The 17,548-nt window shown below is 43.6% G+C and overlaps 1 protein-coding gene across 1 annotated transcript in view; it reads left to right on the top strand.

Moving 5' to 3' along the window:
• The window catches only part of LOC117326627 (adhesive plaque matrix protein-like), a 55,589-nt gene extending 40,565 nt beyond the window's left edge, over nucleotides 1-15,024 (top strand). The window contains exon 3 of the mRNA XM_033883388.1: nucleotides 13,699-15,024. Coding sequence (XP_033739279.1) covers nucleotides 13,699-15,024 — 1,326 coding nt within the window. The remainder of the gene's footprint in view (nucleotides 1-13,698) is intronic.
• Nucleotides 15,025-17,548: the final 2,524 nt, after the last annotated feature.

The following is a 17,548-nucleotide window of genomic DNA, read 5'->3' as shown; positions in this document are numbered from 1 at the left end:
TCGTCAATTTTTATATTTCACTGCCGCCTGTTGAAATAATATTTGAATCATGACGTTTGACGTATTTTTGTTATGTGACCAACAAACTCCTTCATTGAATTATAATTTGTGATGAAAACCGTCACTTAGTCTTCATTTTACCTCGCAAGAGGTCCCATTAAACTCATTTCATCAATTGAGAAATGAATATGCTTGTACAAGTCACCGTATGTTAGGTCTCTAACACTATTGTTTGTGTTCCTGCACACTCCAGTACACTAGAATATCAAGTCAAGGTCACAAACAGGCAGTTCTAGAGTGAAATGGCGATAGCTTTTTATTCATTTTTTTCGTAGAAGAGGTCGCGGACATACGCCTTTAAGAAGCTGTCATCTTTACCGAGGAGAAGATAGATGGCCCCTGGTCAGGTTAATATTGGGACAGTGAACTTAAAGGTAAACGTTTTACTCGGGTACCCATCAAACAATGTACCCAATAGCCCTAAAATCTGAAAGGATTGATTTCTCAGATAAAATATATAAGCAAATTTAACAAAGCTTGTTAACTGTTATCGAAAATATTTTCTAAAAGATGTTTACCAGGGTATAAAAGTGCTACATCAGGTTTTTATAGGTTATATAGTCGCACACATCGAGGAATAGACTTATGATCAGACAACATCGTGACGACAAATGACAAAAAAAGGTTTTCTAAATGGAGAGTACAATGAAGGAAGTGATTTAAATAGAAAGACGGAACAATCATGTAGGTGTGGAAACTTTATGTTGTGTACATCAAATTGGATACGAAAATAGAACACAGATTGTACGTCACACGACAAACAAGAATGCTAAAATAGAACAATTCTGAAGTCTGTACGTCATAGCCCAAACACAGATACCAAAATGAAGACAATTCTGTATTTTCCTCGTCACAGGCCAAACCAGTATACTAAAATTGGACAATTCTGTATTGTGTACACTATAGGCTAACCACAGACAGCAATGAAGACAGTTCTGTATTTGCTATATCAAAGTTCACACACGGTTACTAAAATATAACAAATCTGTGCTGTTCACATCAGTGGTCAAACACAGATACAATTTTATATTGTAAACATCAGAGGTCAAACATTGAGACTAAAATAGAACAATTATGTGCTGTGTACGTCATAGGTCATACACGGACTCTAAAATAGAACAAGTATGTGCTGTGTACGTCATAGGTCATATACGGACTCTAAAATAGAACAAGTATGTGCTGTGTACGTCATAGGTCATGCACGGACTCTAAAATAGAACAATTATGTGCTGTGTACGTCATAGGTCATACACGGACTCTAAAATAGAACAATTCTGTGCTGTGTACGTCATAGGTCATACACGGACTCTAAAATAGAACAAGCATGTGCTGTGTACGTCATATGTCATATACGGACTCTAAAATAGAACAATTATGTCCTGTGTACGTCATAGGTCATATACGGACTCTAAAATAGAACAAGTATGTGCTGTGTACGTCATGTGTCATACACGGACTCTAAAATAAAACAATTCTGTGCTGTGTACGTCATAGGTCATATACAGACTCTAAAATAGAACAATTCTGTGCTGTGTACGTCATAGGTCATACACGGACTCTAAAATAGAACAATTATGTGCTGTGTACGTCATAGGTCATACACGGACTCTAAAATAGAACAATTATGTGCTGTGTACGTCATAGGTCATACACAGACTCTAAAATAGAACAATTATGTGCTGTGTACGTCATAGGTCATATACGGACTCTAAAATAGAACAATTATGTGCTGTGTACGTCATAGGTCATACACGGACTCTAAAATAGAACAATTATGTGCTGTGTACGTCATAGGTCATACACGGACTCTAAAATAGAACAATTATGTGCTGTGTACGTCATAGGTCATATACGGACTCTAAAATAAAACAATTATGTGCTGTGTACGTCATAGGTCATATACGGACTCTAAAATAGAACAATTCTGTGCTGTGTACGTCATAGGTCATACACGGACTCTAAAATAGAACAATTATGTGCTGTGTACGTCATAGGTCATATACGGACTCTAAAATAGAACAATTATGTGTTGTGTACGTCATAGGTCATGCACGGACTCTAAAATAGAACAATTCTGTGCTGTGTACGTCATAGGTCATGCACGGACTCTAAAATAGAACAATTCTGTGCTGTGTACGTCATAGGTTGCTTAGCATGCACGTTTCAAATTTTGATTGATAAAGAAATTCAATTTTCTGATATCGATCATCATGTGTGCTGTGTATATAGATCAACGTCCTTGTATTTTAAGAGCAGGAGGACACTGTCCCCAGTTCGTGCGAATTGCACGCGACGGACCTTTTCTGTGTTGTCCAGTAAGAAAGCCGCCAGTTTCTACATCGAGGTCCCGCCTGAAACAAATCTTGCTGCTCAAGGGCGATAAACCGTGAGTAGGAAGAGACGGACATACAAACCAGCTGACTAAAGAAATATCCAACCTGCAAGCGTTCATGTCAGTGTTATGAAACTCCCTCAACCATATACTCAAATGGGTATAAATCAAACACAGCACCGACCTAGCTTTAACTTGTTTTGGCACATGCCACGTAAAACTATACTTATGTGTTTTTGCTGAATAACGCGCGTTGCCACTATTGCATAGTCGCACCGTTTTTATTTTTGTTATTTTTGTTTTCACCTTTTCATTTATAGCACTTAACTATCCCCTGGAAATGCAGAACTATGAAATTCAGTTGTTATGTGCTTAATGTATATGTGTGAATTGAAATTTTAATTCAGTTTGTTCCGTGGCCTTTTAACGAGGATATATACATTACGTCGACTATCTAGCAGATCTAGTTCTCGGCGTAATAATGTAAAAAACAGGCTGTAAAAGCGCGATATGGGCTATGCTACGTACAATATATTTTTGGAACATATCATTTAAAAATGATATGACTCCGGATAAAAGATGTAGATATTTAGAATCTTGGGGTGCTTAGAGACCAGGGGCGCTTTATTGGGTAGAATTGATGGCGGACTCATTAGGTGTAGGTGTGATCAGGCCGATAAGATCTACCACACAAGGAGTGTAACACCCACACGGCGGAATGATATGTAACTCATACAGTTGTACCTAGAGACTGGGATCAACAGAATTACCCCACCCATGCACAATTTATTGGCATCTTTCACATCGTGCATATCTATCAGTTATCTCCCCTGTCCGTGCAATATGTCTAACTCGTGTAAACTGCTCGCTTCCTGTTCGCTGAAACGTTTTATATGCTATTTAGTGGCGGTTGCGGGTTGAGATTGGTCACCTGTCACATGACAATAGGTGAGAGAGGACACCCGTCAACGACCCGTGAGACATAGGCGATGATGTTCCCCACCTGATCAAGACACGTGCATGATGACAGGTGACAAGGATGACAAACGATCCGCTGGTTTGGTCATTGTCTGTAACATCACGTGAAACAAAGTGCCCGGTCATTCCAATTTATAACCAATGTAACACTAGGGTCTGTGTACCACACTGGGTCTGTGTACCACTAGGGTCTGTGTACCACGCTGGTTATCGTGTGAAGCTGCGACACATGTGTACACACATAGGCAGGGAATCGTCTCCTTGTTCACCTGGAATATATTGCTGAAGAAGCATTTTCACGTGCAGAGGTTATCCTTGATACATCTGCTACGAAAGCCTGCTAGTGCAACCAGTGAAACTTGTTATGTGGCACTTGCCACTTACCTGACGGTCACCAATAAGATCTGACGGCCACCAATAAGATCTGGCGGCCACCAATAAGATCTGACGGCCACCAATAAGATCTGACGGCCACCAATAAGACCTGGTGGCCACCAATAAGATCTGACGGCCACCAATAAGATCTGGCGGCCACCAATAAGATCTGACGGCCACCAATAAGATCTGACGGCCACAATAAGATCTGACGGCCACCAATAAGATCTGGCGGCCACCAATAAGATTTGACGGCCACCAATAAGATCTGACGGCCACAATAAGATCTGACGGCCACCAATAAGATCTGACGGCCACCAATAAGATCTGACGGCCAACAATAAGATCTGACGGCCACAATAAGATCTGACGGCCACCAATAAGATCTGACGGCCACCAATAAGATCTGCCGGCCACCAATAAGATCTGGCGGCCACCAACTAGACTTGGTAATTCATGTAAACAGACTTTGGTAATCCATTAATATAGACTGGTTATTAATCTCATTTTTTTTTTCAGAAATCGAGAAAACGTGATAAATGTTAATCTAGTGTTGGTGAAATTGCCAGTGTCAGGCCTGAGAGTGACCAGCGAGTGCTGGGTATTTAGTCCCATGCTGTCAGATCTGTATTACGAACCTTTACGCTTACCCTCTTTATGCCATAGCATGCCTCCGTGTGCAATTTATCATACTGTAACTTTAAACTGACGAGTGAGTTTTCATAAAGTGAAGAATGTATGTATTAAGTATTGTACTGTATAAAAGGACTGCTTCCCCGCCGTCTTGGTGAATACAGAGTTATTCTGCCTTCCGTGTACCAACATTCCACCGTACATAGCGTTCATTTATCAACTGAAAATACTCATTTAAACGATACAAAACATTGAATAGCGTACATGTCCAGGTTTGCTAACTCTCCGGGGAATACTTTCAAACCAGACAAAAACAGTTGTGTACCTTCAGAAACTTCAAACATAAAAAAATACCAACATATATATCAAAACAGGTGATTCCGTTGGCGCTAAACACTAAACATTTTGGACCTTCCATAGGTGTAATTTTTCATCAACAACAACAACAAACAGATAAATATTTCTACTATGGAAGCGACTGATTATTCGCCGTCATGCCTACATTTCAAAACAGGTACATGTTTTGTTGTCAAAATTAAACAACAATTAAAATAGCTCTCTGTATACCTTAATATCTGCCCAGACAAAAAACAACCACTTTTAATTTTCTGTGATGGACATTTCAAACTAATTCTCCCCGTCATTATACTGATCATACTCGCTGTGTGATTTACATCTATACGTAAACAAGATACTACATAACACTCTGGATATTAGTACGTTTATGTTTATGTTAATTTAACCGGTTTTCCAATATTAATTTGCAAAGATTATGAAATTGGAAACCATACATACAATACCCGATGCCAAAAATAGTACGGTTTTGTCATTCACAGTGCATTTTATTTGTATACCATTGATCACGTGACTTTATGGGTGTAACGCTAATGTAACGTGTAATACAAGCGTCTCCAGGATTCCGATGAAATACAATTGCAAGAGTCTGCAGGATTCTATAGGAATGATCCATTGCTACCCAGCCCTCATTCCGTAACTATAGCCACGGTACAGACGATTTAAGGAACACGAATTACATCCATTCCCCTGATAGCTCAACTTACATCATTAACATGATAACCCTACCTACCGAAGCTCAAGGTTATCTCTTGTGTTTTAGTTTAACCGATTCATCAAATCCACGTACCATATCATAGACGGGTCTTAAATATGATCTCGGATACAACATGTGCGACACTTGAATGTGAAGGTCAACAACAGTAACCACGTGCAAATCATGTCATACATATGTAATACTGGACCAGCCTATCTCTTCACAAAACCGGAAGTTGAAACTTCATACTTCCGGCATCACACTCCATACTTATGTCATACTTGTTGGTTTCCATGGTTACGCTTGTTGCTGTACGTTATATCGGTCCAACCCCGACCTCAACATCTAGACCGATTCCGAACCTTATCAGAATTGTCCAATTCACATTTTAGATCAGACATAATAACACGTCTACATTGTTTAATGTAGCGTACTCATAGAGCTAGGTAGGTAAAATTACACCCTGGCTCTCACACTCTAACTAATGTCTACAATGTAGGTCTTTGTGGACACCACACTTCACACAGACGATCGGGGTCCGAATCATCAATCGGACCTGTTCAATGATATGTGTCTATCTGTCCAATACCTGGGCTAGACAATGTACTTAGATCTGCTAGTTCCTCTCCTTAAGGCTATTCGTATTTTTTTATCAAGGCGCTTTATTTTGAACTGGAAATGCATGAAAATTGGGTTTTATTTATCAGTCTTGAAATGACCTGCCTGTCATGGTCATGACGTCCGTGACGAGGCTTTGATTCATGGAAAACAAAACAAACGGAGTTCGAAAACAACAATATACGTCCATGTCTCAATCGAACCATGTCTAAAAAAAATAGCAATTAGCACTGTTTCACACTTACCCTGTACACAGTACATTTTCACCTATGAATCTCGATACTACAGTAAAACATGTTTCATTGTTGTATTTTAGAATCCATCACATAATTCAGTGGGGACATCTTCTACTGTAAACAAATCAGAAATATGATTAACAAATATTTGATAATATAGGGTTATCAAAGTATGGAGTGGAACCCGACTCGGGTCCGTACCAAGCCTCTGAGTAAATCACAATTTAGACTTTACATGTTTCTCAATAAATGTAGTCGTTCATCATTGTACACGAGTTAATTCGACCCGTGGCGATGTAAGGGGAGGCCTTCCAGTCACCGCTGTCAGATGTGAAGGGAACGTATAAAGGAACTGATGGTACATGTATGAGAGGAATTTGACAAAAGACCAAATGTTGTGGGGAATAATTTGATCTCTGAAGATGGCCAAGGATAGTATGTATATAAATCGAGCTATTTGAGTGAGGCGGGCTTAAATCTAGATACTATCTATTACTATATTAACTCCAGTAATCCCCTGATCGCATCCCAACACAAAGCACATTGTAGTGAGGTCGGGGTCTCTACATGATCTTTGTGGCTCTCCGAATAAATCTGGCGTATATCAAAGGAATGCCTTCAGTCCTCTCGTATCAAACACTCAACAGGCTGATATTATTCTGACACATGTATCAGAAGAGACACAACTTTTCTTGAAACATTTACTTTTACAGTTTTCCGAATTTGAAAGTGGCGGAAAGACGACTGGGCGAGAAAAATGCAATGGGTTTAGAATAATGAAAAGTATATGCGGAGTCATGTTCCATTGTAGGCGGTAAACCAGTAACCAGCTAATTAATGCTGACCTGTGAATGCGCAATGAGACACATATCTATTAGTAGCAATCCTGACAGTTTTTTCCTTCCTCAAATTTTAAATATTTGCATCATCAAATGTTGCGGCTAAATTATCGAGGCCTGTAGCTTTGTTGACATCTTAAGTTCAATAAAAACGATTTTATAAAAAAATATATATCAGCTTGAGGAATGTCAAAATATAACTGTCTAATTTTTCTTATGTGAATGTTTTAAGTTTGTGTACCAATCTGGGGAGTCATGATCACACGAGTATTTGTCTTTTACGTATTGGTTTGTTTATTAGTGAAATATTAGTAGAACAATTTTATATTTCGATTGCCTCAGTGACATTGCCATTTGAATATTTTATAAAGCTAGGTACACCTTGAGCAAAACGTCCTATAATTATTCCTATTGTTTTGAAATTCTATCATTGCTCTAGACCAGTTGTGAAACAAATTTGATTTTGGAGATCTTATCCTACAAATGTCTCCTGGTTTATTCTGACGTTTCTGTTTGTTTCGAATTTCATGGTAAGTCACAACAACCTACAGGCCATAGTTACACAACAACCTACAGGCTATAGTTACACAACAACCTACAGGGTATAGTTACACAATAACCTACAGGCTATAGTTACACAACAACCTACAGGCTATAGTTACATGGTAAGTCACAACAACCTACAGACTATAGTTACACAACAACCTACAGGCTATAGTTACACAACAACCTACAGGGTATAGTTACACAATAACCTACAGGCTATAGTTACACAATAACCTACAGGCTATAGTTACACAATAACCTACAGGCTATAGTTACACACCAACCTACAGACTATAGTTATACAACAACCTACAGGCTATAGTTACACAACAACCTACAGGCTATAGTTACACAACAACCTACAGGCTATAGTTATACAACAACCTACAGGCTCTAGTTACACAACAACCTACAGACTATAGTTATACAACAACCTACATGCTATAGTTACACAACAACCTACAGGCTATAGTTACACAACAACCTACATACTATAGTTACACAACAACCTACAGGCTATAGTTACACAACAACCTACAGGCTATAGTTACACAACAACCTACATACTATAGTTATACAACAACCTACAGACTATAGTTACACAACAACCTACAGGGTATAGTTACACAACAACCTACAGGCTCTAGTTACACAACAACCTACAGGCTCTAGTTACACAACAACCTACAGGCTCTAGTTACACAACAACCTACAGGCTCTAGTTACACAACAACCTACAGACTATAGTTACACAACAACCTACAGACTATAGTTATACAACAACCTACAGGCTCTAGTTATATGGTAGGTCACAACAACCTACAGGCTATAGTTACACAACAACCTACAGGCTATAGTTACACAACAACCTACAGACTATAGTTATACAACAACCTACAGACTATAGTTACACAACAACCTACAGACTATAGTTACACAACAACCTACAGACTATAGTTACACAACAACCTACAGGCTATAGTTACACAACAACCTACAGGCTACAGTTATATGGTAGGTCACAACAACCTACAGGCTATAGTTACACAACAACCTACAGACTATAGTTACACAACAACCTACAGACTATAGTTATACAACAACCTACAGACTATAGTTACACAACAACCTACAGACTATAGTTACACAACAACCTACAGACTATAGTTACACAACAACCTACAGACTATAGTTACACAACAACCTACAGACTATAGTTACACAACAACCTACAGGCTATAGTTACACAACAACCTACAGGCTCTAGTTACACAACAACCTACAGGCTATAGTTACATGGTAAGTCACAACAACCTACAGGCCCTAGTTACACAACAACCTACAGACTATAGTTACACAACAACCTACAGACTATAGTTACACAACAACCTACAGGCTCTAGTTACACAACAACCTACAGACTATAGTTACACAACAACCTACAGGCTATAGTTATACAACAACCTACAGACTATAGTTACACAACAACCTACAGACTATAGTTAAACAACAACCTACAGACTATAGTTACACAACAACCTACAGACTATAGTTATACAACAACCTACAGACTATAGTTATACAACAACCTACAGACTATAGTTATACAACAACCTACAGACTATAGTTACACAACAACCTACAGACTATAGTTACACAACAACCTACAGACTATAGTTATACAACAACCTACAGACTATAGTTACACAACAACCTACAGACTATAGTTACACAACAACCTACAGACTATAGTTACACAACAACCTACAGACTATAGTTACACAACAACCTACAGACTATAGTTACACAACAACCTACAGACTATAGTTACACAACAACCTACAGGCTATAGTTACACAACAACCTACAGGCTCTAGTTACACAACAACCTACAGGCTATAGTTACATGGTAAGTCACAACAACCTACAGGCTCTAGTTACACAACAACCTACAGACTATAGTTACACAACAACCTACAGACTATAGTTACACAACAACCTACAGGCTCTAGTTACACAACAACCTACAGACTATAGTTACACAACAACATACAGGCTATAGTTATACAACAACCTACAGACTATAGTTACACAACAACCTACAGACTATAGTTACACAACAACCTACAGACTATAGTTACACAACAACCTACAGACTATAGTTATACAACAACCTACAGACTATAGTTATACAACAACCTACAGACTATAGTTATACAACAACCTACAGACTATAGTTATACAACAACCTACAGACTATAGTTACACAACAACCTACAGACTATAGTTACACAACAACCTACAGACTATAGTTACACAACAACCTACAGGCTATAGTTACACAACAACCTACAGACTATAGTTACACAACAACATACAGGCTATAGTTACACAACAACATACAGGCTATAGTTACACAACAACCTACAGACTATAGTTACACAACAACCTACAGACTATAGTTACACAACAACCTACAGACTATAGTTACACAACAACCTACAGGCTCTAGTTACATGGTAAGTCACAACAACCTACAGAATATAGTTATACAACAACCTACAGGCTATAGTTACATGGTAAGTCACAACAACCTACAGGCTATAGTTACACAACAACCTACAGGCTATAGTTACACAACAACATACAGGCTATAGTTACACAACAACCTACAGGCTCTAGTTACACAACAACCTACAGACTATAGTTACACAACAACCTACAGGCTATAGTTATACAACAACCTACAGACTATAGTTACACAACAACCTACAGACTATAGTTACACAACAACCTACAGACTATAGTTACACAACAACCTACAGACTATAGTTACACAACAACCTACAGGCTCTAGTTACACAACAACCTACAGACTATAGTTACACAACCTACAGACTATAGTTATACAACAACCTACAGACTATAGTTACACAAGAACCTACAGACTATAGTTACACAAGAACCTACAGACTATAGTTACACAACAACCTACAGGCTATAGTTACACAACAACCTACAGGCTCTAGTTACACAACAACCTACAGGCTATAGTTACACAACAACCTACAGGCTCTAGTTACACAACAACATACAGACTATAGTTACACAACCTACAGGCTATAGTTATACAACAACCTACAGACTATAGTTACACAACAACCTACAGACTATAGTTATACAACAACCTACAGGCTCTAGTTACACAACAACATACAGACTATAGTTACACAACAACCTACAGACTATAGTTATACAACAACCTACAGGCTATAGTTACACAACAACCTACAGGCTATAGTTACACAACAATCTACAGACTATAGTTACACAACAACCTACAGACTATAGTTACACAACAACCTACAGACTATAGTTACACAACAACCTACAGGCTATAGTTACACAACAATCTACAGACTATAGTTACACAACAACCTACAGGCTATAGTTACACAACAATCTACAGACTATAGTTACACAACAATCTACAGGCTATAGTTACACAACAACCTACAGACTATAGTTACACAACCTACAGGCTATAGTTACACAACAATCTACAGACTATAGTTACACAACAACCTACAGGCTATAGTTACACAACAATCTACAGACTATAGTTACACAACAACCTACAGACTATAGTTACACAACAACCTACAGACTATAGTTATACAACAACCTACAGGCTATAGTTACACAACAACCTACAGACTATAGTTACACAACAACCTACAGGCTATAGTTACACAACAATCTACAGACTATAGTTACACAACAATCTACAGACTATAGTTACACAACAACCTACAGACTATAGTTACACAACAACCTACAGGCTCTAGTTACACAACAACATACAGACTATAGTTACACAACCTACAGGCTATAGTTATACAACAACCTACAGACTATAGTTACACAACAACCTACAGACTATAGTTATACAACAACCTACAGGCTCTAGTTACACAACAACATACAGACTATAGTTACACAACAACCTACAGACTATAGTTATACAACAACCTACAGGCTATAGTTACACAACAACCTACAGGCTATAGTTACACAACAATCTACAGACTATAGTTACACAACAACCTACAGATTATAGTTACACAACAACCTACAGGCTATAGTTACACAACAACCTACAGGCTATAGTTACACAACAACCTACAGACTATAGTTAAACAAGAACCTACAGACTATAGTTACACAACAACCTACAGGCTCTAGTTACATGGTAAGTCACAACAACCTACAGACTATAGTTACACAACAACCTACAGGCTATAGTTACACAACAACCTACAGACTATAGTTAAACAAGAACCTACAGACTATAGTTACACAACAACCTACAGGCTCTAGTTACATGGTAAGTCACAACAACCTACAGACTATAGTTACACAACAACCTACAGGCTATAGTTACACAACAACCTACAGGCTCTAGTTACACAACAACCTACAGGCTATAGTTACACAACAACCTACAGGCTCTAGTTACACAACAACCTACAGGCTATAGTTACACAACAACCTACAGGCTCTAGTTACACAACAACCTACAGGCTCTAGTTACACAACAACCTACAGGCTATAGTTACACAACAACCTACAGGCTCTAGTTACACAACAACCTACAGACTATAGTTACATGGTAAGTCACAACAACCTACAGACTATAGTTACACAACAACCTACAGGCTATAGTTACACAATAACCTACAGGCTCTAGTTACACAACAACCTACATGCTATAGTTACACAACAACCTACAGGCTCTAGTTACACAACAACCTACAGGCTCTAGTTACACAACAACCTACAGACTATAGTTACACAACAACCTACAGACTATAGTTATACAACAACCTACAGGCTATAGTTACACAGCAACCTACAGGCTATAGTTACACAGCAACCTACAGGCTCTAGTTACACAACAACCTACAGGCTCTAGTTACACAACAACATACAGACTATAGTTACACAACAACATACAGACTATAGTTACACAGCAACCTACAGGCTATAGTTACACAACAACCTACAGGCTATAGTTATACAACAACCTACAGGCTATAGTTACACAACAACCTACAGACTATAGTTACACAACAACCTACAGGCTATAGTTACACAACAACCTACAGGCTATAGTTACATGGTAAGTCACAACAACCTACAGGCTATAGTTACATGTGTGAATGTGAGTGTGCGTGTGTGAGGGAGCGTATAAATATAAATAAACAAGGAAAATTCAATTAATTACCACTAGCGATTTCAATGGTCGTATCGGCTATCTTCAGGCGATTACCTTTAATGTTTGTGTAACAACATACATATTATCATATGTGGCATGTGTTCGTTCCAAGCCCCTGTGCTATGCTTATCGATGTGGTTGTGTATTTATGGACGGATTCCTTTAAAAGCTAGTAATTTTTTTATTTTCACAGGGACTATAATTATATTCGATAGACATTATTGACTTTGCTTTAAACTCAAATAAGTGTATATATATGTACAGGTAATCTCATCGCTGATTAAGCAAGATACAGGTGTGATACAGTCGCACGTGACAAATGGGGCGTCTCTGACGGAAGGATGAATACATGTGTACCTAAAACATTGATATGCTTTGTCACCCTAACATAATCGATCACATTCCACCACCTGTATAGAACATCTGATTGATGAGTAATAACTTACCGTGCAATTTTATTAAGTGACGTTTAAGGCTCCATACATCTGTCTGTCTGTCTGTCTGTCTGTCTGTCTGTCTGCCTGTCTGTCTCTCTCTCTCTCTCGCTACCTAACTCTCCCTCACAACCTCCCTCGCTACCTAACACTCCCTCACAACCTCCCTCACTACCTTACCCTCCCTCACAACCTCCCTCGCTACCTAACCCTCCCTCACTACCTCTCTCATTACCTCTCCCTCCCTCACAACCTCCCTCGCTACCTAATCCTCTCTTACTACCTCCCTCATTACCTAACCCTCCCTCACTACCTAAGACTCTCTCACAACCTCCCTCACTACCTAACACGCCCTCAAAACCTCCCTCACTACCGCGCCAGGACCGCGCCCGCCCCACAACCGCCCGCACGACCGAACACCCCGGACAACCGCCCGCACAACCGCCCGCGCGACCGAACACGTCCCCAGAACCGCCGCCCGCCACAACGTCCCGCGCGACGAACCCGCCCGCAGACCGCCGCAGGACCGCGCCCGCCCGCACAACCGCCCGCACGACCGAACCCGCCCGCACGACCGAAAACGGCGCACAACCGCCCGCACGACCGAACACGCCCGCACGCGCGCCCGCAGGACGGCCGCCCGGAAAACCGCCCGCACGACCGAACCCCCCAACAACGCCAGCACGACCGAACCCGCCCGCAACAAACCGCCGCAACGACCGAACCCGCCGCACAACCGCGGCACGACGTCACCCCCCACAACCTCCCTCACTACCTAACCCGCCCTCACAACCTCCCACTACCGAACCCCCGTCACTAACTACACTCCTCACAACCTCCCTCGCGTACCGTAACACGCCAGCACAACCCCGCACGACCGAACCCGCCGCACAAACCGCCCGCACGACCGAACGCCCGCACGACCGAACACGCCCGCACAACCGCCCGCACGACCGAACACGCCCGCACAACCGCCCGCACGACCGCGCAGACCGCGCCCGCCGCACAACCGCCCGCACGTACCGAACACGCCCGCACGACCAACACGCGCGCACAACCGCCCGCACGACCGACACGCGCGCACAGCCGCCGCACGACCGCGCCCGCCCGCACGACCGAGCAGCCCGCACAACGCCCGCACGACCGAACCCGCCCGCACAAACCGCCCTGCAAGACCGCACGCACGACCGAACCCCCGCACAACCGCCCTCACGACCGAACCCGCCCTCACTACCTCCCGCGGGACCCGGCCATCCCGCACAACTCCCGCGCTACCGAACAGCCCGCACAACCTACCCACGACCGAACCCGCCGCACGACCGAACACGCCCGCACAACCGCCCGCACACCGAACCCGGCCGCACGACCGAACACGCCCGCACAACCGCCGCGGACCGCACCCGCCCCACAACCGCCCGCACGACCGAACCCGCCCCGCACAACCGCCCGAAAGACCGAACCCGCCCGCACAACCGCCCGCACGACCGAAGCCGCGGGACGACGCCCGGACAGCGCCCGAAAAAAACCCGCCCGCACAACCTAACCCGCCCGCACAACCGAACCCGGCCAAAACCGCCCACACCGAACCCCCGCACAACCGAACCTCCCTCACGAGCGAACCCCCCACACCAACCCCCCCACTAACGCCCCACACGAACCCCCCGCACAACCAACCCCCCCACACCAAACCGCCCCAAGACAACCCCCGCACAACGCGCCACGACCAAACCCCGGGCCGCAAAACCGCCGCACAACCGAACCCGCCCGCAAAACCGAACCCGGCGCACGACCGAACCCGCCCGCAACCGCCCGCACACGAAACCCAGCCCGCACGACCGCCCGAACAAGCGCACGCACGACCGCCCCTCACTACCTAACTCGCTCCTCATTACCTCCCTCACAACCTCCCTCACTCTCTTACCCTCCCTCACTACCTAACCCTCCCTCACTACCTAACCCTCCCTCACTACCTAACCCTCCCTCACAACCTCCCTCACTACCTAATCCTCTCTCACTACCTCCCTTACAATCTCCCTCAAAACCTCCGTCACAACCTAACCCTCCCTCACAACATAACCCTCTCTCAAAACCTTCCTCACTACCTAACCCTCCCTCATAACCTAACCTCCCTCACTACCTAACCCTCCCTCACTACCCTCCCTCACTACCTAACCCGCCCCTCACTACCTCCCTCACTACCTCCCTCACTACCTAACCCTCCCTCACTAACTCCCTCACTACCTAACCCTCTCTCAAAACCTTCCTCACTACCTAACCCTCCCTCACAACCTAACCCTCCCTCACTACCTAACCCTCCCTCACAACCTCCCTCACTACCTAATCCTCCCTCACTACCCTCCCTCACTACCTAACCCGCCCCTCATTACCTCCCTCACAACCTAACCCTCCCTCACAACCTCCCTCACTACCTAACCATCCCTCACTACCTCCCTCACTACCTAACCCTCCCTCACTAACTCCCTCACAACCTCCCTCCCTCACAACCTCCCTCGCTACCTAACACTCCCTCACAACCTCCCTCACTACCTAACCCTCCCTCACTACCTCCCTCACAATCTCCCTCACTACCTACCTTACTAACTAACCCGCCCTCACTACGTCCCTCACAACCTCCCTCACTACCGAACTCTCCCTCACTACCTAACCCTCCCTCACTACCTCTCTCATTACCTCTCCCTCCCTCACAACCTCCCTCGCTACCTAACCCTCCCTCACTACCTAACACTCTCTCACAACCTCACTCACTACCTAACACGCCCTCACAACCTCCCTCACTACCTAACCCTCCCTCTATACCTCCCTCACTACCTAACCCTCCCTGACTACCTCCCTCACTACCTAACCCTCCCTCACTAACTCCCTCACTACCTAACCCTCTCTCAAAACCTTCCTCACTACCTAATCCTCTCTCACTACCTCCCTTACAATCTCCCTCACAACCTCCCTCACAACCTAACCCTCCCTCACAATCTAACCCTCTCTCAAAACCTTACTCACTACCTAACCCTCCCTCAGTACCTAACCCTCCCTCACTACCTCCCTCAGTACCTAACCCTCCCTCACTAACTCTCTCACTACCTAACCCTCCCTCACAACCTAACACTCCCCTCACTACCTAACCCTCCCTCACACCTCCCTCACTACCTAATCCTTCCTCACTACCAACCTCCCTCACAATCTCCCTCACTACCCTCCCTCACAACCTAACCCTCCCTCACAACCTCCCTCACTACCTCTCCCCTTCCTCACAATCTATCTCACTACCTAACCCTCCCTCACTACCCTCCCTCATTACCTTTCCCTGCCTTACAACCTCCCTCGCTACATAACCCTCCCTCACTACCTAACACTCCCTCACGACCTCCCTCACTACCTAACCCTCCCTCACCACCTAACACTCCCTCACAACGTCCCTCGCTACCTAACCCTCCCTCACCACCTAACACTCCCTCACAACGTCCCTCGCTACCTAACACTCCCTCACAACCTCCCTCCCTCACAACCTCCCTCGCTACTTAACACTCCCTCACAACCTCCCTCACTACCTAACCCTCCCTCACAACCTCCCTCACTACCTAACTCTCCCTCACTACCTAACCCTCCCTCACTACCTCCCTCACTACCTCTCCCTCCCTCACAACCTCCCTCACTACCTAACCCTCTCTCACAACCTCCATCACTACCTAACCCTCCCTCACAACCTCCCTCACTACCTAACCCTCCCTCACAACCTCACCCCCTCACAACCTCCCTCACTACCTAACCCTCCCTCACAACCTCCCTCACTACCTAACCCTCCCTCACAACCTCCCTCGCTACCTAACCCTCCCTCACAACCTCCCTCACTACCTAACTCTCCCTCACACCCTCCCTCACTACCTAACCCTCCCTCACAACCTCCTTCACTACCTAACCATCCCTCACAACCTCCGTCACTACCTAACCTTCCCTCACAACCTCCCTCACTACCTCACCCTCCCTCAAAGCCTCCCTCACTACCTAACACTCCTCACAACCTCCCTCACTACCTAACCCTCCCTCACAACCTCCCTCACTACCTAACCCTCCTCACAACCTCCCTCACACCTAACCCTACCTCACTACCTCCCTCAACTACCTAACCCTCCCTCACAACCTCCTTCACTAC

This window comes from Pecten maximus, chromosome 4 (assembly GCF_902652985.1).
Source record: "Pecten maximus chromosome 4, xPecMax1.1, whole genome shotgun sequence".
Classification (NCBI taxonomy): Eukaryota; Metazoa; Mollusca; class Bivalvia; order Pectinida; family Pectinidae; genus Pecten; species Pecten maximus.
The sequence above is the reverse complement of the archived record's forward strand: the minus strand, read 5'-3'. Positions and strand labels throughout refer to the sequence as shown.